Source organism: Leucoraja erinacea, chromosome 4 (genome assembly GCF_028641065.1).
Source record: "Leucoraja erinacea ecotype New England chromosome 4, Leri_hhj_1, whole genome shotgun sequence".
In the NCBI taxonomy this organism is placed as follows: domain Eukaryota; kingdom Metazoa; phylum Chordata; class Chondrichthyes; order Rajiformes; family Rajidae; genus Leucoraja; species Leucoraja erinaceus.
In genome coordinates this window covers 86,104,219-86,124,813 of record NC_073380.1, presented here as the reverse complement: position 1 = coordinate 86,124,813, position 20,595 = coordinate 86,104,219, and the positions used below count along the sequence as shown (strand labels likewise).

At 45.8% G+C, this 20,595-nt stretch overlaps 1 protein-coding gene across 1 annotated transcript in view; it reads left to right on the top strand.

Moving 5' to 3' along the window:
• The first annotated feature begins 2,402 nt into the window (after positions 1-2,402).
• Positions 2,403-20,595, top strand: part of LOC129696652 (annexin A13-like) — a 36,898-nt gene continuing 18,705 nt past the window's right edge. The window contains exons 1-5 of the mRNA XM_055634743.1: positions 2,403-3,447; positions 10,240-10,315; positions 13,151-13,245; positions 17,077-17,247; positions 18,833-18,866. Of these exons, the coding sequence (XP_055490718.1) occupies positions 3,433-3,447; positions 10,240-10,315; positions 13,151-13,245; positions 17,077-17,247; positions 18,833-18,866 (391 nt within the window). The 5' untranslated portion in view covers positions 2,403-3,432. The remainder of the gene's footprint in view (positions 3,448-10,239; positions 10,316-13,150; positions 13,246-17,076; positions 17,248-18,832; positions 18,867-20,595) is intronic.

Here is a 20,595-nt window from a genome sequence, read left to right as displayed (position 1 = left end):
AGTAAACAAATATTAGCTTAGCTGATTCAGTATGAGCTATGTCATGGTTGGAGGTAACCAGGTTGACAGGGGGAAATATTCAAATCCTCTCAGGAAATGCAACACCCCTGCTGACATCTGGGCATCTCTGGTCCTGGACTGCTCAAAGTGGAGAAAGAGCATTTGAATGGTATTAAGGACCCCAAATTGTCTTGTTGAAAGCAAGCAGATGTCCTGCATAAGCAGCAGAAGGAGCCAACCACTTCACAAACTACCCACTTGCCTGCCTGCCCACCCTGATGAGCATCTCCTGCACCATTTTTGGACGAGCTTGGGGTTTCCACATTGGCCATATTCAATCAGCTTGGAACTCAAAATCAGAATGGGAGCAAGGTATTTTCAACCCTGTGGGAAAGAAAACAAAGAAAAGGGAAAGAAGAAAAATAATTATGTCTACACAATGGTACAGTGGTAGAGTTGCTTCCTCACAGCACCAAGAGAACCGTGTTTGATCCTTATGCCCCTGTCCCACTTAGGAAACCTGAACGGAAATCTCTGGAGACTCTGCGCCCCACCCAAGGTTTCCATGCGGTTCCCGGAGGTTGCAGGTGGTTGCAGGTAGTGGAAGCAGGTAGGGAGACTGACAAAAACCTCTGGGAACCGCACGGAAACCTTGGGTGGAGCATAAAGTCTCCAGAGGTTTCCGTTCAGGTTTCCTAAGTGGGACAGGGGCATTACTATATGGTTACTGTGTGTGCGGAGTGTTCACTCTGTGACCATGTGGGTTTTCTCCAGGTGCTCCAGTTTCCTCTCACATTCCAAAGACATGGAAGTTTGTTGGTTAATTGGCTTCTGTTAAAATCACCCCTTTGTGTAGGATGCAAAGGGGATCACATAGACCTGAAACATCACCTATTCCTTTGCACCAGAGATGCTTTCTAACCTGCTGAGTTATTCCAGCTTTTTGTGTCTATCTTTGGATCTCAAGACCTTTGACTTAATAGGTTAACTTGTTTATCTCTGCACAGGGATCTAGGAGTGCAGGTGCATGGTTTCTTGAAGGTCAAGTCATATGTAGATAAGGAGGTCAAAAAGGCTTTTGGCACATTGGCCTTCATCACCCAGAGTATTGAGTATAGAGGTTGGGAGGTCATGTTACAGTTGTATAAGACGTTGGTGAGACCGCATTTAGAGTATTACATACATTACATTACATACGTTACAATTTATTTGTCATTTGAACCCCATTGAGGTTCAAACGAAATGTTGTTTCTGCAGTCATTACACACAAGAAAGAAACAAGACACAACACAATTTACACAAACATCCATCACAGCGCATCTCCTCCTCGCTGTGATGGAAGGCAAAGATTTATCTCTCCCCTGCACTCCCCATTCCCCTCCCGATGTCAGAGTCAAAGCCCCCGGCGGGCAATGATAATTGTCCCACGGCCATTTACGCCGCGCCGGGTGATGCAAGGCCACGCTCCGGATCTTAGTGTTGGAGCCCCCGGCGGGCGCTAGCAAAGTCCCACAGCTGTTGAAGCCGCTCCGGGTGATGATGTAAGGCCCCGCTCCAGGCACTACTCGACCCCACACTTCGGGCCAGAGAAGTCGCCGTTGCGGAAGCCCCGAAAAGCGGTCTCCCAGCAGGGACCCGCGAGCTCCCGGTGTCACTGTCCACCAGACCTGCGGTTGGAGCCTCCGAATCCCCGGAGTCGGGTCGCAGCCGCGCTCCACCACAGCTCCACCCACTCCGAACTCAGCCAGCTCCATGATGGTGAGTAGGTCCACAGCTCCGCGACTGGAGCCCCAGGTCGTTCCTGCTGGAGGCCGCTCCACGGTGCTAGGCCCCAACGACAACGGAGACCCGACAGCGAAAAGGTCGGGTTCTCCGTGCAGGGGATAGATTTTTAAGGTTTCCCCACCCCCCGCCCCCCGCCCCACACACACATACACAAAAAAATAAAATAAAAACTACATTCAAACGAGACAAAAAATAATAAAAAGACAGACGGACTGCAGAGGCCGCTGCTGCGACGTGAGTCGCGCCGCCCACTCTCTATTGTGTTCAGTTCTGGGCGCCATGTTATAGGAAAGATATTGTCACGCTTGAAAGGGTTCAGAGAAGATTTACGATGATGTTGCCAGGACTCGAGGGTCTGAGCTATAGGAAGAGATTGAGTAGGCTGGGTCTCTATTCCTTGGAGCGCAGGAGGATGAGGGGTGATCTTATGAGAAAGATGCACAGAATCTCTTGCCCAGAGTAGGGGAATCGCAGACCATAGGACATGTGTTCAAGAAAAAGGGGAAAAGGTTTAATAGGAATCTGAGGGGCAACCTTTTCACACAAAAGGGTGTATGGAACAAGGTGCCAGAGGAGGTAGTTGAGGCTGGGACTATCCCAATGTTTAAAAAACAGTTAGACAGGTACATGGATAGGACAGGTTTTGAGGGATATGGACCAAATGCAAGCAGGTGGGGGACTAGTGCAGCTGGGACATGTTGGCCGGTGTGGTCAAGTTGGGCCGAAGGGCCTGTATCCACACTGTATGACTCTATGACTCACTCTAAATGCTGACTGACGTTGTGGGGATTTCTAGCATTTCCTGGTTTATTTCAGACTTACACTATCATATGTGCTTTTCTTTGAAAGGGTCTGGAGATACATATAATCAAACTCGGGCAAACTTTGTACCCCCCTCATATCAGTGAAAAAACACTTTGGTGACACATTGAGAGTTTTGTAGGGTTAATTGACATTGAATTTAAATATTTCAATGACCTTACTGGGCTTTCTACACACATTTAACAACACCAAAACCTGTGTGTACATGGCCTGGATGCTTCACAGAAGTGTTAGCAAACATTGACACTAAATCATACTTGTTAGTGAAGTTAGAGATTGTCGGGGTCCAGGCTGCTGACAGCTGCAATGGAGAGTTTAAATTCAGGATTGCACAAGTTGCTGGAATTGGAAGAACATCACGGATTGCAGAATTGGAAGAGATCACAGAGATAAGGAGGATTGAGCCCACTGGGGGATTTGGAAACAAGGTGCTTAGGAATTCAGACTTTGCTGGACATGAACCAATTCAGATCATCAAGCACAGAACAATATATGATTGGGATTTGGTGCAAAGTGCCATTGCCCCATGCTCAGGGAAAGCCCAGGAACCTATTTTGTTGCTCGACAAATGAGGCAATGGTTTATTTACTTTTCAAAACTTGTATGAATAATCTGAACTCTGCCTCTTTGTACTTACGCATCTTGGTGTCAAGGTGACGTGTCAGGGAGTACATTAAGCTTTTTATCCCTGTACTTCAAACCATGTACGGTGAAGTCACGCCCAGTCGCTTGGAAGGATCGGTTTTATTGCAGCTTATATAAAAATTGAACCATACGTTTCTCTCAGCTCAGTGAGCTGCAGAAGGCAGACCCAACAGAGGCGAAATGGGCAATACTCACGTAAGTAAAAATGCAACTAGACTTTGACAAAACTCACTCAAATGGATACTGTGTCTGAATTTCCCGACTCTGAAATCTGCTCAAGTGAAAATGTCCCCTGAAAATGATCCGAACCGAGTTGCAAAAGATTTCTATGAAATATTCCATAAAGCTTGTTTTAGAAGGTTTTATTGATTCTCAATGTTGGTTAACCTATTAATAATTGTCATGAGTTAACTGTCATTGGAGTGGATTAATTGGCAATGGGACACTTCCGTCTTTTCTTGCATTACCATGGAGTTGTTTTTCTAATTCCCTAAAAGGTATCAAAGAGAGAAGGGAATGGAGGGTTATGGTATGAGTGCAAGCAGGTGGGACTAAGGGGAAAAAACATTTGTTCGGCACGGACTTGTAGGGCCGAGATGGCCTGTTTCCGTGCTGTAATTGTTATATGGTTATATGGTTAATTATGTTTTGCACTATTGCCTTTTTTTTTTGTTTCCAGGCTTTTTCTTTACTGTCTTGCAGAACGTATGTGTAATTTATATTTGACTTGTGTTGTGTTGTCTGAGCGGATGTGCCTGTGATACTGTTGCAAGCAAGATTTTCATTGTATCTGCACCTCACCGTACATGTGTATGTGGCAATAAACCTGATTTGAATTGAGGCACAAGTTGCTGGAAACTACAAATGCTGAACTACAGCCGCACAAAACAAAGTACTAGATGGATTCAACAGATCAGACAGCGTCTGGAGAGAGACTGGATAGGCAAAGTTTTGGGATGGAGCCATTTGGAATAACTCAACAGTACTTGGATGGAGGGAATGGAGGGTTATGGTCTGAGCGCAGGTATATGGGACTAGGGGAGATTATGTGTTCAGCACGGACTAGAAGGGTCGAGATGGCCTGTTTCCGTGCTGTAATTGTTATATGGTTATATGGATGTACTGAGTTAAGATATCTCTTCATGTTTCTTTAAAAAAATGTATTCATTCAAGGGATATGGGCTTTGTAGGCTTAGCTGGCATTTACTTTTCCCTCCTTAGTTCTGGAGAAGGTAGTGGTGAGCCCCCATCTTGAACCACTACAGTCCTTGAGGTGTTGGTATATGACAAAGGTATCAAAGAGAGTTACCATGATTTTGGCCCAGTTACAGTGTTGGAATGGCAATATGTTTCCAAGCAGGAAGCTGTGTAGTTTGGAAGGCAATCATCAGATGTTGCTATCCCCATGCTTTTTCTGCTGTTGTCCTTCCAGTGGTATGTCTGAAAAGTGCTATTTAAGGAATCTGAGTGAGTTGCTCCACTGCATCCTGTAGGCAGTAGATGACTTTTGTCTGAGGGTGGTGAATCTGTGGAATTCTTTGCCACAGAAGGCTGCGGAGGCAGTCTGTATATATTTAAGGCAGAGATAGATCAATTCTTGATTAGTACGGGTGTCAGAGGTTATGGGCAGAAGGCAGGAGAATGGGCTTAGGAGGGAGAGATAGATCAGCCTTGATTGAACGGTGGATTAGACTCGATGGGCCAAATGGCCTAGTCCTTCTATCAATTATGATCTTTTGATGACAACATCAACCCCCACTTTTATCTCGTAGGTCATGACCTGAAGCATCAACTATCCATGTTCTCCAGCCCCACTGAGTTACTCCAGCACTTTGTGTCCCACTATTATCTCCACGGTTTTCCTGTTCCCTACAGGTTAACACCTCCTGAAAGTGACAATAATTGAGACAGACCAGAGTGGACATAAACCAGTCTGTGGAATTCTCTGCCTCTGAGGGCGGTGGAGGCCGGTTCTCTGGATGCTTTCAAGAGAGAGCTAGATAGGGCACTTAAAAAATAGCGGAGTCAGGGGATATGGAGAGAAGGCAGGAACGGGGTACTGATTGGGGATGATCAGCCATGATCACATTGAATGGCGGTGCTGGCTCGAAGAGCCGAATGGCCTACTCCTGCACCTATTGTCTATTGTCTATTTCCGAGGTATTCCCCGAGAAGAAGCCGTGACAATCATTTCACCCATTCTAAGCTGTTTTCATAAACCCATATAAATGGCCGTATAGTTTAGTTTATTATCAGATATACCGGGGTACAGTGAAAAGCTTTTTGTTGCATGCTGTACAGTCAGCAAAAAGGCTATGTGTAGTGCGAATGTCGGAGCGGAGCTCAGTGTCCTGCCCCTTTCGCTGGCCGACATTCGTTCCGGTAAGCGGGGGCCCGTCCTCACCGCGGCGAACGGCAGCCCCATCCACACATATGGACTGCGCATGGTTCCCATCGTGCTCGGCTCCTGCCATTTTTCATGGAACTTCACCGTTGCCGACGTCTCCCAACCATTGCTTGGGGCCGATTTTCTCCGGACGCATTCCCTCATGGTGGACGTCGGGCGTCAGCGTTTGGTCAACGCCACTACAATGGAGCCGATCACGTCGGGGTCACCAATGTAGTGCGTGGGTCTCAAAATGAGGCAAGTAGTCTGAAGTTTGAGAAGCACTTTACTTTAATTCCTCCCGGTTCAGGGGAAGACGAAACCAGGAAAAGATGGCACCCAAACCCTGCCTTTTATACCCTCCGGCTAAGGACCGCCTCCGGACTGCGCCACTCCTGTGCCGAGGGGTTCGGCAGTATAATGGCACGACCCTTAGGAGCCGCCACATATGCATGATTGCAAACAAGCCATCTACAGTGGACAGATATAAGAAGAGTAGAAAGTTTAGTGCAAAATAAAGCACAGTGAAGTCCCATTAAAGATAGACTAAGGGTCACCAATAAGGTAGATGGGAGGTCATGATTATTCTCTAGCCCGTGAGGGGACAGTTCAGTTGCATAATAACAGCAGGGAAGAAATTGTTCTTGAATCTGGTGCAATGCGGTTTCAAACTTCTGTACCTCTAGCCTGGTGGGAGAGGGGAGAAGAGGGAGTGGCCGGGGTGACTTTACATCCTTATCCAAGTTAGACTTTGGCATCAGGAGATGATGGAGGAAGCCACGCTCTTTCTTTTGGGTGCTGATAGAGAGCCATTATCATCAAAGGGTGGCAGTATGACAGCAATGAATAGAGGAAAGAAGGTAGCTATAAATAACTTGCTCCCTATGACTCAAGAACAACAACAGCTTGCATTTACAGAGCACAGTCAACGTAGTCAAAGGTGAATAATCCTAGATAAGGAATCCAAATAAGAAGCAAAATGTTTTCACAAGTGACAAACAGATCCAATGATAATTAAACAATAATAAAATGCTACAATTTAATGGATTAAAGTATAGAATGTTGGTGCGATGTCTGATGGATAATTTGGAAGAGGATGTGCTTAAAGGAAAATTTGAGAACCTCTTAGCTAAATGAATGTTAGAACAGGTTCAAGGCATATCAATCCAGTGATTGTTCATGCCATCATCACCAGCAATAGGCCTCACTATCCAGCCCTGGCATTTAGTCACATCACATTTGATAACTTGCTTGATACTGTTTACATGCCTTAACTCCATCATTTACAATATCAAAAACCAACCAAGTCTACTGTTCTCATTGCTGTCCATCCCATTCCCCTCCAGTAGTTCACGACAACTAAGTACTCGATCTTATACCTGAGAAAAGGTGGCTGTACAACAGTAAGTGCACTGTTTAGCAGCCAGCTGTCGATTAAGGTGATGAGTCTAAGTTAAATCTAAGTGGAGTAAGTCATTTTGAACAATTGGGTTCTGCTCCGCACCCCAACAGTCTTTGTCTTGGAAGATGATTGACCTGTACAATGTTATCTGCTGATATTGTAATTTATGATGTCTAAGTCAACAAAGATCTGCCCAGTGTGTTTGGTACTGAAAGGTACTGAAGCATAAAGCAAAGTTTACAACCTAATTGCAGAAAAGCACACACGAGAAATATTTGCCAATCAGCATGAGAACTCTAAAAAAAAATAGGTTGCTTGTGGTCAATAGTTCTGAACTCGTGGACCTTTCTCGGACTGCCACGTGACCTGGTGTGGGTGGGGGTGTAGGGGGGATTAAGAGAGAGAGGATGTTGGACCTCTGCCTGGAAAAGGGGGTGGTTTGGGGGAGGGATGTGTGTAGGGACAGGGGGGGTATGTTTGGGCGGGGTGGTTGTGGAGGGGAGTGGAAGGGGGCAAATTGTGTGGGGAGGATCTCAGGGGAGTTGTGTGGGGGGGAGGGGGTGGAGAGGTGGTGTGGGGGGGGAGGGGGGGGGGGGGGTGGGGGGGGGGATGGGGGTGGAGAGGTGGTGTGGGGGGGGGGGGGGGGGCTGTGGTGGGGACGGGCGTTGTGGGGGGGGAGGGGGGGAGTGGGGGTTCTGTGGTGAGAGAGAGGATTGGGGTGGAGGGGGGGGTGTGTGGGCGGGGAGTTTGTGGCATTGTGGAGGGGGGGGCGCGCAGTTTTGTGGTGGTGGTGTGGGCGAGGGGGGTTGTGGGGGAGGGAGGGGGCTGTGGGGGTATGGGGGGGGCGGAGTGTGGGCAGTGGGGGGTTGGGGAGAGGATTGTGTGGGCAGGGGGAGAGTTGTGGGGGGTGTGTGGGAGGGGGGTTGGGGAGAGGGTGTGGGGGGGGTGTGGGAGAGGGGTTGTGTGGGCAGGGGGAGAGTGTGAGGTGTGGGGGGTTGGGGGTGGGGGGGGGTGTGGGGGGGGTGGGTGCGGGGGGGGTTGGGGGGGCGGGGGGGGTGGGGTAGGGGGGAGAGAGCTTGGAGAAAAGACGGGGAAGAGCCATGGAGAGATGCGGTATCACGGGGGAGGGGGCAGGTGCCAGTGAGGTGGACCATAGGGGAAGGGGTTGGGGGTGCGATGGGGACTCGCAGCGGGCTCTGGTCAATTCGCTGGTCGTTCTCCGCCGGGAATCGCTTTCCGTTTGGCAACATCGGCGCTATCTCCGACACGGCGCTGGCTGGGCTGGTCGCTTCGCTGGTCGTTCTTCTCTGCACGGCTTTCAGACTCAGCCCCGCCTCCGGGGTTTTATTCTCCTCGTCCCCTCGCGAGAGTGCACCGGGGCCGGGGGCTGTGAGTGTGACAGGAGCCGGGATGGGAGCCCCCGAGTGAGTCCGGAGCCGGGTCCTGCCGCCGGTGAGTGCGGTTGGAGCCGGGAGCCCCTGAGCCTCCCGCCCCCCCCCCTCCTACACCCTCCTCCCCCCACCCACACACCCCCCCCCCTTCCCTACACCCCCCCCCCCCACACCCCTTCCCTACGCCCCCCCCCCCCCACCTCCCCCCATGCCCCACGCCCCCCCCCTCCACACATGCCCCCTCCCTGCCCCCTCCCCACACCCCTCACACAACTGTACTGACCAAGATGCTCATTGGGTGTCTACATCCGGTGTAAAAAAGAAACTTTTAAAACAACTAAGAGATACTTAGATTAAATGACTGATGCAAAGAAGATATTTTCTTTTGCGAGAGAGACAAAAAATGAGATAGCGTGTACTAAAATTAAAAAGAAACTTTACCTCCTAAATAGTGGAGAGAATGCAAATATGCTTCCAGTAAGCTGGTCTGTGGAGATCATTTACAAAGGAGTTGGATACATACTTGAGGAAAATAGTTTCACCTTGTTTGTTACCTAGAGCAATGTTTAAATTTTGGATTTCCTGACTTGATGCTTGGTGGCTTAACAGCCTATTCCTCCTTCCATGCCATGAAGTCTGATGTACGAGTCAATGTGCTCATTTGATGCAAAATACAGTATGCTGGTAAAGGTTGCTGTATTTTACAACTACTATTTTACCAACAACTAAAGAGTAACATAATTACGCTTAAAAAATTATGTTCCTATTCACTCTTACGATATGCTGATAGAGTGTAACAGCATTAGTTTGGAAGAATGTTTGTTTGGGGATTGCGTTTGTGACTTTACAAAAACATTCTACGCTCTCTTTAAGCAAAAGGCCAACAGGGTGATGACATTTGTCCCATTAGACTGTCAGTGCCATTTCCCAGGGTCACTGTTGCAGAAGTTAAATTGACCTTCGAGGGTGAACCCACGGAAAGCGACTGACCCAGACGGAGTCCCTGACCAAGTCCTTGGGAACGGCACAGACCAACTAGCAGGAGTGCTCACGGACATCTTTAATTTCTCCCAACTCAGTTCTGAAGTACCCACCTGCTTCAAGAAGACCATTATCATCCCGGAGCCATAGAAAAGCATGATCTAATGCCTTAAGGCCACTGTCCAGTGGCCTTGACATTCACCATCATGCCATGCTTCGAGAGGCTGGTTATGGCACACATTAAATCCAGCCTACTAAACAACTGTGATCCACTGCAGTTTGCCTACCGCCACAAAAGATCCACAGCTAATGCCATCTCCCTGGCCCCGCACTCATCACTGGAGCACCTGGATAAGAACGACAGCTATATTGGAGCCTATTCACAGACTGGAGCTCAGCTTTCAAAACCATTATCCAACCAAGCTCATCTTCAAACTCGTGAAATCTGGAGTAAACACCTCCCTCTTCAGCCCAACTTGTCCATGTCACCTGTTGCTGGCCTGAGCTGGTCCCATTTGGCTACGTTACCCTAAAACGTTCCTATTTATGTACTTATCCAAAATAATATCTGAAGAAGGGTCCTCACCCAAAATGTTGCCTGTCCATTCCCTCCACAGATGATGCCTCCATCACAGTGGTTTTACTCAAAGCTCCAGCATCTGCAGTTCCTCGTGTCTCTACTATCCAAAGATCTTTTAAATATTTTAACAGTTTCTGCCTCTCCCACCCCCTCCTGCAGCTGAGCCTCTTTTTCACACCGTGAATTTATAACCATATAATATTTGGTATACATTATGGAAGTGAGTAATTCGTGGTTTATTTTTCAGACAACTGCTCAATACCATGTGCACTTCAGTGAAGAGGATGATGCCAAGAAGATCAGAAAGGCGTGCAAAGGAGCAGGTACTTTAATGTTGCTGAATGGACAATACGTTTTCACTTGAGTTATACATAGCTAATATTTTGAGATAAGATGCAGACATAATGGAACAAAGATCATAATAACAGCTGATTGCCTTCCTCGTGGCCAAATTAACAAGTATTGAAGCATTTTTAGCCTCCAAGCAGAGGTTCTGGGACGGGGAGAATGGGCAATGAAATTAAAGTACAATTCTGACACAGTGGCACTCTCCATAGTGCAGTTGTTTCACAACTCCAATGGCCCAGGTTCAACCCCCGCCGCTGTCTGTGTGGAGTTTGCAAGTGTTCCTTGTGACTGAATGGGTTTCCATCGGTTGCTCCAGTTGTCTCTCACCTGCCAAAGACGAGCGGGTTGATAACTTAATATGCTGCTGGAAGTGACCCCTGGTATAGAGGGGGGGGGGGGGGGGGAGGGGGGGTAGAGGGGGGGGGGGAAGGGGTCAAAGCAACAGGCCATGTATGAAAGGGAAGACTACAGGGAAGTAAGTGGATGCACGTGATCGCTGGGATTGCTCTGAGACCCTGAATAAACCCAGTGGGCTGAATGGCCTTCTTTTAAGGGAACATGACATGAAGAAATTCGTTGAAATTACTTTCCCCGGTAGAAGGACATTCAAAACTATTTTACAGCCTAAGTAAAATAGGCTAAGACTTCAAGCAGTTTTTCTATATTTTTCAATTGTCTTTCTGCCCAGGGTAATATGTTGCCTCAATAAGAGGAACACTTGCTGAGCTGCCCGTGGATCCTGTGACTTTGCCTATGATGTGTTGCAGACTCGAGATCAAATTAATGCATGGCTCAAAGGAAGGTGGATTGATGTTAGAGCTTCAGAAACCAAATTGATGGAGGAGCCAAGGATTTTTTTTTGGTGTATGTGATGCCATTAAATAGAGACTAGAACATGGCTCCTCAGTTTTTGTTCTACGACAATGAACAGTGGCGTGCTTCAAATCCATCGTAACATGATAGTGGTTTCTCAGTCAACAGCCCTGCTAACAGACAACACCACCTAGTTTATATTACCTGTCACTAGTTTCCGGCTGCTTCTTCTCATATTACATTTCAAAGCAAAACATCTCTTTGGTTTGTTCCTCAATATGATGACCGTCCAAAGCACGACAGCAACACGAGGGATCAGCCCCCCCTTCTATGTAATAACTTCTCTCTCAAGTCAAGTCAAGTCAAGTCAAGTCAAGTTTATTTGTCACATACACATACGAGTTGTGCAGTGAAATGAAAGTGGCAATGCTCGCGGACTTTTGTGCAAAAGACAAACAACAAAACAACCAAACAAATTATAAACACAATCATAACACACATATTCTTTTACATAATAAATAATAGAAGGAAAAACGTTCTGTAGAGTTAGTCCCTGGTGAGAAAGGCGTTTACAGTCCGAATTGCCTCTGGGAAGAAACTCCTTCTCAACCTCTCCGTTCTCACTGCATGGCAACGGAGGCGTTTGCCTGACCGTAGCGGCTGGAACAGTCCATTGCAGGGGTGGAAGAGGTCTCTCATGATTTTGTTTGCTCTGGAGTTGCACCTCCTGTTGTATAGTTCCTGCAGGGGGGTGAGTGAAGTTCCCATAGTGCGTTCAGCCGAACGCACTACTCTCTGCTTAGCCTTCTTGTCCTTGGCAGAGCAATTCCCGAACCAGATGGTAATGTTCCCGGACAAGATGCTTTCCACCGCCGCTGCGTAGAAGCACTGGAGGATCCTCGGATCCCCTTGGTCGTTCTGTTCTCTACCCAGCTGTAATTCTGCACTCCCTTGTTCCCCATAACCATATAACAACCATATAATAATTACAGCACGGAAACAGGCCATCTCGGCCCTACAAGTCCGTGCCGAACAACTTTTTTCCCTTAGTCCCACCTGCCTGCACTCATACCATAACCCTCCATTCCCTTCTCATCCATATGCCTATCCAATTTATTTTTAAATGATACCAACGAACCTTCCTCCACCACTTCCACTGGAAGCTCATTCCACACCGCTACCACTCTCCGAGTAAAGAAGTTCCCCCTCATGTTACCCCTAAACTTCTGTCCCTTAATTCTGAAGTCATGTCCTCTTATAATAAGAAGTAATTTTCTCCCTTGATATATATTTTGTATATCGTGCTTTCTTACGAGATAGGCGGCCATTTGGTCCATCAAGACTATGTCAGTTCTCACACCAATCCCATCATTCTTATTTCCTCGCAGATCCCAGTAACCTCTTATCTCCTACATGCCCATCAATTCCCCCGATTCTCCTCCATCCACTCTACACCTAGGACAATTCACAGAGGCCAATTAACCTACCGACCACATGACGCTGAGATGCGGGAGGTTCTGTTAGGTCTTAAGTGTCCCCTTGGTCGTTTGTAAAATGGCAGTACTTTTGGTGGTGCTGCCTCACACGCCAGAACCCCAGTTTCAATCCTGACTTTGTGCGTTGTCTGTGTGGAGTTTGCATGTTCTCTCTATGACTGAATGGGTTTCATCCAGGTGCTGTCCCTCCCGTTTTCTTGCACCTGCCAAAGATGCACAGTTTTACAAGGTTAATTGGCCAGTGGAAATTGCAATTAGTCTGTAAGCAAATGGTATAATCTAGAAACCCACGCCTTCAGAGGAAGTGCAAATTCCATACGGAGAGAACCCGAGGTCAGGGATGAACCCAGGATCATTGGGTCTGTGAAGCACTAACTGCTGCACAGCTCTTTCATAAACTTCATCTATATTGCCCCATTATGTTAATTCTTCGACCGAATGTGATTGGCAACATGCATTACAATCTATCTTAGCTGCACAATTTACTTTTGCGTTTCACAGGAACAGATGAAGTTGCAATTATTAAAGTTCTAGCGAGTAACTCTTCTGAACAGAGGCAGAAAATAAAAGAGAAGTACAGGATTCTGTATGGAAAAGTAAGTACAACTTGCACAAAGGCTCAGGCGAAGTTTAACACATTGGAACAGGAGGAGGCAGCCATGTGGCCTCGTGGGAATGTTCCACCATTCCGTGAGAGCATGGCAGATCTGCGATCAATGATGCAATGGTCAATTATTTAGTGATACTTTATTGTCATTTATACCTAGGTACAGTGAGATCTTGTTTTGCATACAAAGACTCCACTTTAACCCTTTTTGCTCTTTAACCCTTCAATATCTTTTTAATAGAGGTCTCACCAACCTCAGTTTAAAATAAAGCTGAGCATCATGTGTGGAATAGCCAAAGTTTCTCCTGTCATCTGCATGTGGAACTATCTCCAAACTTCACCTCAAAAAAGCCCAGCTCCAATTTTTAGTTTCTACTCCCTCATCCCAGACTCTCTGACCAGTGGGGAAAGTCTTGCTCACCTAACCTACCATTGTCCTTCAACATTGGAAAAGTCATCCAAATCATCCCTTAACCTTCTAAGTTCCACAGTTTACAACCCTGGATTTTGTACTCTTTGCACATCAACTCTATCCGTCAACAACATCTGCAAAATAAAGCCCATTGATGATTCAAATTGGTGATTGGTGATCCACACTTCCAGTTCTATAGGCAAGGTCTAATCAGTCTGAAGAAGGGTCCCAACCTGAAACAATGTTTGCCCATTTCTTTCTACAGATGCTGTCTGACCAGTTCAGTTCCTCCATCAGTTTTATTTTTACTCCGTATCCCACCATCTGCAGTCTCTTGTGTTTCCAAGGTCTAACCAGGGCTTTGTTTTGCTGTGGGCCAGCTTGAAGAGAAATGCCACCTCTTCACTAGCCTAGCTAATCATTTCAGTGTTTTTTTGTGACATTTTAATCAAACATGTAAGCATTCTCCTAAGCAGAAGTATGCCACTTGGCTACTCAAACCTGCTTTGTTGTTTCATATCATGATGGCTGATCTGATTGTAACCTCAACTCCACTACCTGCAACAACTTTATCAAACATTAATCCACCTCTACTTTAAAAATATTCAAAGATTTTGCTTCACCTTTGAGGAAGAGAGTTCCAAAGACTCTCAGTCTTGTGGGAGAAGTCTTCTGAAAGTAAATCCAAAATACGAAATTGTGCAAGTTTAAACATCAAGTGCAGGAATGAACTGCAGATGCTGGTTAAAACCGAAGATAGACACAAAAAGCTGGAGTTAACAGCAGGACAGGCAGCATGTCTGGAGAGAAGGAATGGGTGATGTTTCAGGTCGAGACCCTTCTTCAGACTGATTAGGGACCAGTCTGAAGAATTGTCTCGACCTGAAACATCACCCATTCCTTCTCTCCAGACATGCTGCCGTCCCGCTGAGTTACTCCAGCTTTTTGTGTCTATCTAAAGGAAACATCAACTCTGCCAAGGACAGAGTTTCATAGCCTCAGAATTAAAGGACGTTCCTTTAAGAAGATGAGAAGGAATTTCCTTCGTCAGAGGGTGGTGAATCTGTAGAATTCTTTGCCACAGAACGCTGTGGAAGGAAAGTCAATGGATATTTTCAGGCAGAGATGGATAGATTCTTGATTAGTATGGATTACAGCAGTTACGGGGAGAAGGCAGGAGAATGGGGTTAGGAGGGAGAGATGGATCAGCCATGATTGAATGGTGTAGATGATGGGCCAAATGGTCCAATTCGTTCCTATCACTTATGCCCGTATGACTCATCAGGACCTTATATGTTTAAATCAAGTCCCCTCTCCGTTTTATAATTTCCAGCAGGTGTTGCCTAGTCTGTTCAATCTTCCCACAGGAGAAAACCTGCCAGGTCCAGAGATCAGTCCAGTACACCCGTCTTGTTGTATCCCCACTATGACCAAATATTACAAGGCATTCCTGGGTACAGAACGAGTTCCAGTTTTACAGACGTCAATTTTGTCTTTGTTGGAAAAGAGACGGAAATCATTCGATACAATAACGAAAACGCCACAGTATTGTAACGAATGATATCAAAATCACAGAAGACTGATAAAAATGAACAATTAATAAAAGTGGAGAGTGAGAGACATAACAAGAGAGAGAAACTTTTCATTTGCAGGAATTAACTTGCATAAAATGTCTGAATTTAATACTGGTATGTGAGTCTGGTCGTATGTAGGGGATTCATAATTCAAACGTTTGTAACTGGGAGCACCTATATCCCATCTTAATTAGGACCAAAGCAGATGACCTCATCAAGCAGTGGTAAACAAATACCGGAACAAAAGGATTGTGTTTCCATTCCCTTTAGTGAAGGGAAACAGGCCGATCAGCCTGTCGTGTCCAAGCAAACTATCAAACACACATTTACACTTATCTACACTTATCCTTTTTTAATTTAGTTTAGAGATACAGCACGGAAACAGGCCCTTTGGCTCACTGAGTCTGCACCAACCAGCGATCCCCGCACATTAACACTACCCTACGAACCCTGGGGACAATTTACATTTATACCGAGCCAATTAACCTACAAACCTGTACGTCTTTGGAGTGTGGGAGGAAACTGAAGATCTCGGAGAAAGCCCACACGGCCACGGGGAGGATGTACAAACTCCATACAGGCAGCTCCCGTAGTCGGGATCGAACCCTCGTCTCTGGCGCTGAAAGCACTGTCAGGCAACAACTCTACCGCTGCACCACCATGCCGCCCTTAGAACTCTGGCAGTGACTAAGTTAACCACCCCCCTGTCCTAATTTTTTAATTCTCCCCACGTTCCCATCAACTCTCCCTGAAGAGTTTGCGCAGATTCTACCACTCACATAAACGCTATGGGCAATTTACAGTAGTTATTTAACATAGGATAGAGAACAGTATACATAGAAACATAGAAAATAGGTGCAGAGGTAGGCCATTCGGCCCTTCGAGCCTGCACCGCCATTCAATATGATCATGGCTGATCATCCAACTCAGTATCCTGTACTTGCCTTCTCTCCATACCCCCTGATCCCTTTAGCTACAAGGGCCACATCTAACTCCCTCTTAAATATAGCCAATGAACTGGACTCAACTACCTTCTGTGGCAGAGAATTCCAGAGATTCACCACTCTCTGTGTGAAAAATGTTTTCCTCATCTCGGTCCTAAAAGATTTCCCCCTTATCCTTAAACTGTGACCCCTTGTTCTGGACTTACCCAACATCGGGAACAATCTTCCTGCATCCTGCAGTATAGTACAAACCTACCAAACTAAACATAGTTTGGCAATGGGAGGAAGCCAGAGCATGAGGAGGTGACCCACACATTTACATGGAGAATGCCCAGTCCCACACAGACAGCACCCGAGGCCAGGATTCATCTGGGATTGCTGGAGCTCTGAGTCAGCAGCTCATCTCACTGCACCCCTGTGCCATCAAAACATTTCATTGGCTTTAAAGCTTTCTGAGCCACAGTAGGATACAATAGACAATAGGTGCAGGAGTTGGCCATTTGACCCTTCAAGCCTGATAGTGTTATAAAAATGCAAATCTTAATTGCTTTGCTTCTCTCCCTGTTGGCGGTAATTCAATAAGGGAAGGCATTGCAGCCCCCAGCTCACCATGGGCAGTGAATCAGAGTGCGGTCAAGAGGATGGGTGGCATATTCTCATGTGTTGGTAATGCCGGTAAACCTGGCCATTACACCATTATAGAGGAAACAACCAAAACCCATCTCTCCTGGACTGAGACTTGTGCCCAATCTCCCACCCACTGACGAGGTTCCTCAGAGACCAAATGGGACTCAGAAGAACATAAAGTGTTCTGATGGCCTGAAACATATAGAAGAATGAATAACATTGACCAACACTTCAGTACAGCGTCTCCCTGTTTTTCTCCACAGGATCTTGAGAAAGCACTTCGAGAAGACCTCAGTGGGGACGTATTAAAGACACTATTGGCTATGTTAGATCAGCCCGGCTACTTTGATGCCAAGTTGCTGAACAAGGCAATGAAAGGAGCTGGAACAGATGAAGATATCCTCATCGAACTTCTCTGCACACGAGCCAATTCAGTATGTTTGATTCTGAGAATATTATTGACAGCATAAACATATTTTGACTGCGGTCATTAAAAGGTATTCCCAAGTAGAAGGAGCTGAAAAATTAGATCATGCAGCAAGGAAGCTGATTTGACCCATCAGGCCCATGCTGCCTCTTTAAGTGGGATCTCCAGGTAGTCCCATACTTTAGTCTCTTCCCATTTTCCTTCAACACAAGTTGGCAATTGGTAGATATGGATATTCAAGATTCTGGAGTGATGATGAATTTGGGGCTAGGATGAACAAAGGTCAGGGGATTGGGGTAGTGGGGGATGGTGTGACCTATGCATGTTGAGGTTTGGGGTGGGAACAGTGTCATTTGAGAGGGGAGGGTGGCCTAAAGGATGGAAGCAAAGGACAGGAGCAAAATCGTAAAATGATACATTTACTATTTGCATGGTTACCACAAAATGAACTCTTCCGCACACATGCAAACACATTTATACACACACGCACACACACACACTTAAGAATTCACATACACACAGAGATAAACCGCACACAAATACAAATACACACACATGCACGTGGACACACACACATGCACAAATACACACATAAGAATACACAGATCATACACCCGTAGGATCTCAATTCAGCAGAATGCTGTTACAACCCTTTTATCCACTCTCAACCCCACATTTTGGGAAATGTTGCCAAAGGATTGTGGCACAGGAAATGATGTCATTGGGAGCATGTCAGGCGTGAAAACCGTGTCAGGCATACAAATGGGACACATACCCTTAAATGCACAATTGAAAATCTGTAATTATAAACCGGTTATTGCATTTCCCTCAGGGAAAACCAACGCAATTGTGCAGATGCGCACAACATTCTGCAATAGAATTTTGAGACAACTGTACCTCTGTGTTTGCACTCTGTGTGCTGCTAAAATGAGATTTCCTGCCACAAGACTGTAATTTGGAGAAAGAATAATAATGCTAAACTTAGACATTTGATCCAAGCTGGGAGTCGGAGGGGCTGTTGTTATGGGTGGGGTGGGAAGTGGGGGGTCATCATTAGAGACTTTCCAGCAGCAAAATCACAAAATAATACATTTACTACTTGCTGAGTTAACACAAAGTGAACACTTCCTCACACAATCACACTTATACACATAAAAATACAGACACACACACACACACACACTAAAATAGGCACAGACCCAGACATACACCTATATATATACACACAGAGACAGAAACACACACAAAAGCATGAACAACCACAAATATATATAGAAAGTACACACACATGCCTAAACACAAATACACATGCAAATATAAATACACGCACATATATACATGTGCACAAATATGGGGACACACACACATGCATGCACATACATTTTCCTCCTGCATTCATTTTATTTTCTTCGAGTTGCTCGCCACTTTTGTTCACTGTCCTTGGCCTCCCACATCCTCAGTCTTTATTTCATAATTTCTGCGATCTATAATGACACCTGAAACATGCATCCTTAGTTCAGTTTTGTCTAAACAAAACTTGTGATGTGTGTATATACACATTTATTATTTACTAATTCTAATTTATTTTTCAGCAAATTATTGCCACAAAAGAAGCATACAAACAATGTAAGTAGTTAGTAATAAATAAGTCAACAAATGCTTTATGAATTAGAAAGAGTACTTATTACAAATTTATTAAGAATACAAGCCTCCTCCGCCATTCATCAGGATTATGGCAAATCTATCTCAGCATCATTTTTTAAACCCAATTCTCAAATCTCCTGATTATCTTAACAACAATTTATGTTTTGAAAGCGTGGGTGGGTGGCAACTGAGCCTCCACTGGCCTCCGGGATAGAGAATTTAAAAAAATCACCACCCTTTGAGTGAAGAAATTCCTCCTCATCTCAGCCCTAAACTGCCTCCTCTTTGTTCTCGGGTGGTACACAAAAATGCTGGAGAAACTCAGCGGGTGCGGCGGCATCTATGGAGCAAAGGAAATAGGCAACGTTTCGGGTCAAGTCCCTTCTTCAGACTGATGTGAGGAAGGGGGGGGGCCAGAAGAAGAAAGGAAGAGGCAGAGACAGTGGGCCGAGGGAGAGCTGAGAAGGAGAGGAGAAAGCAGGGACTACCTAAATGAGAGAAGCCAATGGTCATACCGCTGGGGTGCAAACTGCCTAAGCAAAATATGAGCTGCTCCTCCAATTTACGGTGGTCCTCACTCTGGCCATGGAGGAGGCCCAGGACAGAAAGGTCGGATTCGGAACGGGAGGGGGAGTTAAAGTGCTGAGCGACAAAAATGTTGGAGAAACTCAGCTGGGTGAGGCCGCATCTATGGAGCGTAGGAAATAGGCAAAGTTTTGTCAAAAATGCTGGAGAAACTTGGGTCACCCCTTTATTCTCAGTCGGTGACCCTTGGTTCGAGACATCTCTTTAAGGGTACAAACCCTCTCTGCATCCAGCCTGTTGAACTTTGTAAGAATTTCTGAAGTGTCAATGAAACCTTCAATGCAACATTTGTCATGTTTTGTTAATTTAGCCTATCACGATGCACAGAAAAAAATGGAGACAAGTATTTGGGCTATTGAGGAGTCAAGGGATTTGAGGATCAGACAAGAAACTTCAGCTGAGATCAGATTGCCATGGCATAAATAAACAACAGAGCTAGACACAAAATGCTCGAGTAACTCAGGAGGTCAGGCAGCATCTCTGGAGAAAAAGGATGGGTGATGTTTCAGGTCGTGGCCTCCAGAGATGCTGCCAGACCTGCTGAGTTACTCCAGTACTTTGTATCTATCTTTGATATAAAAAAGCATCTGCAGTTCCTTGTTTCTACATTTAAACTGCAGAGCTGGCTTGAGAGCTGTTTTAATCTACAATTTGAGAGGGAGAAAGGAAAATCGGAAATGTCAGTATTGCAGTTGAGCAAAGGGGACTATGGAGCCATGAGGGAGGAGCTGGCCAAAGTTGACTGGAAAGATACCCGAGCAGGGATGACAATGGGACAACAATGGCAGGTATTTCTTGGAATAATACAGAAGGTGCAGGATCAGTTCATTCCAAAGAGGAAGAAAGATTCTAAGGGAAGTAAGAGTAGACCGTGGCTGACAAGGCAAGTCGACAGTATAAAAATAAAAGAGAAGTACAACATAGCAAAGATGAGCGGGAAGCCAGAGGATTGGAAAACTTTTAAAGTGCAACAAAATACAACTAAAAAGGCAACACGGATAAAAGATGAGGTACGACGGTAAGTTAGCCAAGAATATAGAGGATAGTAAAAGCTACTTTAGGTGTGTGAAGAGGAAAAGACTAGTTAAGCCAAATGTGGGTCCCTTGTAGACAGAAACAGGTGAGT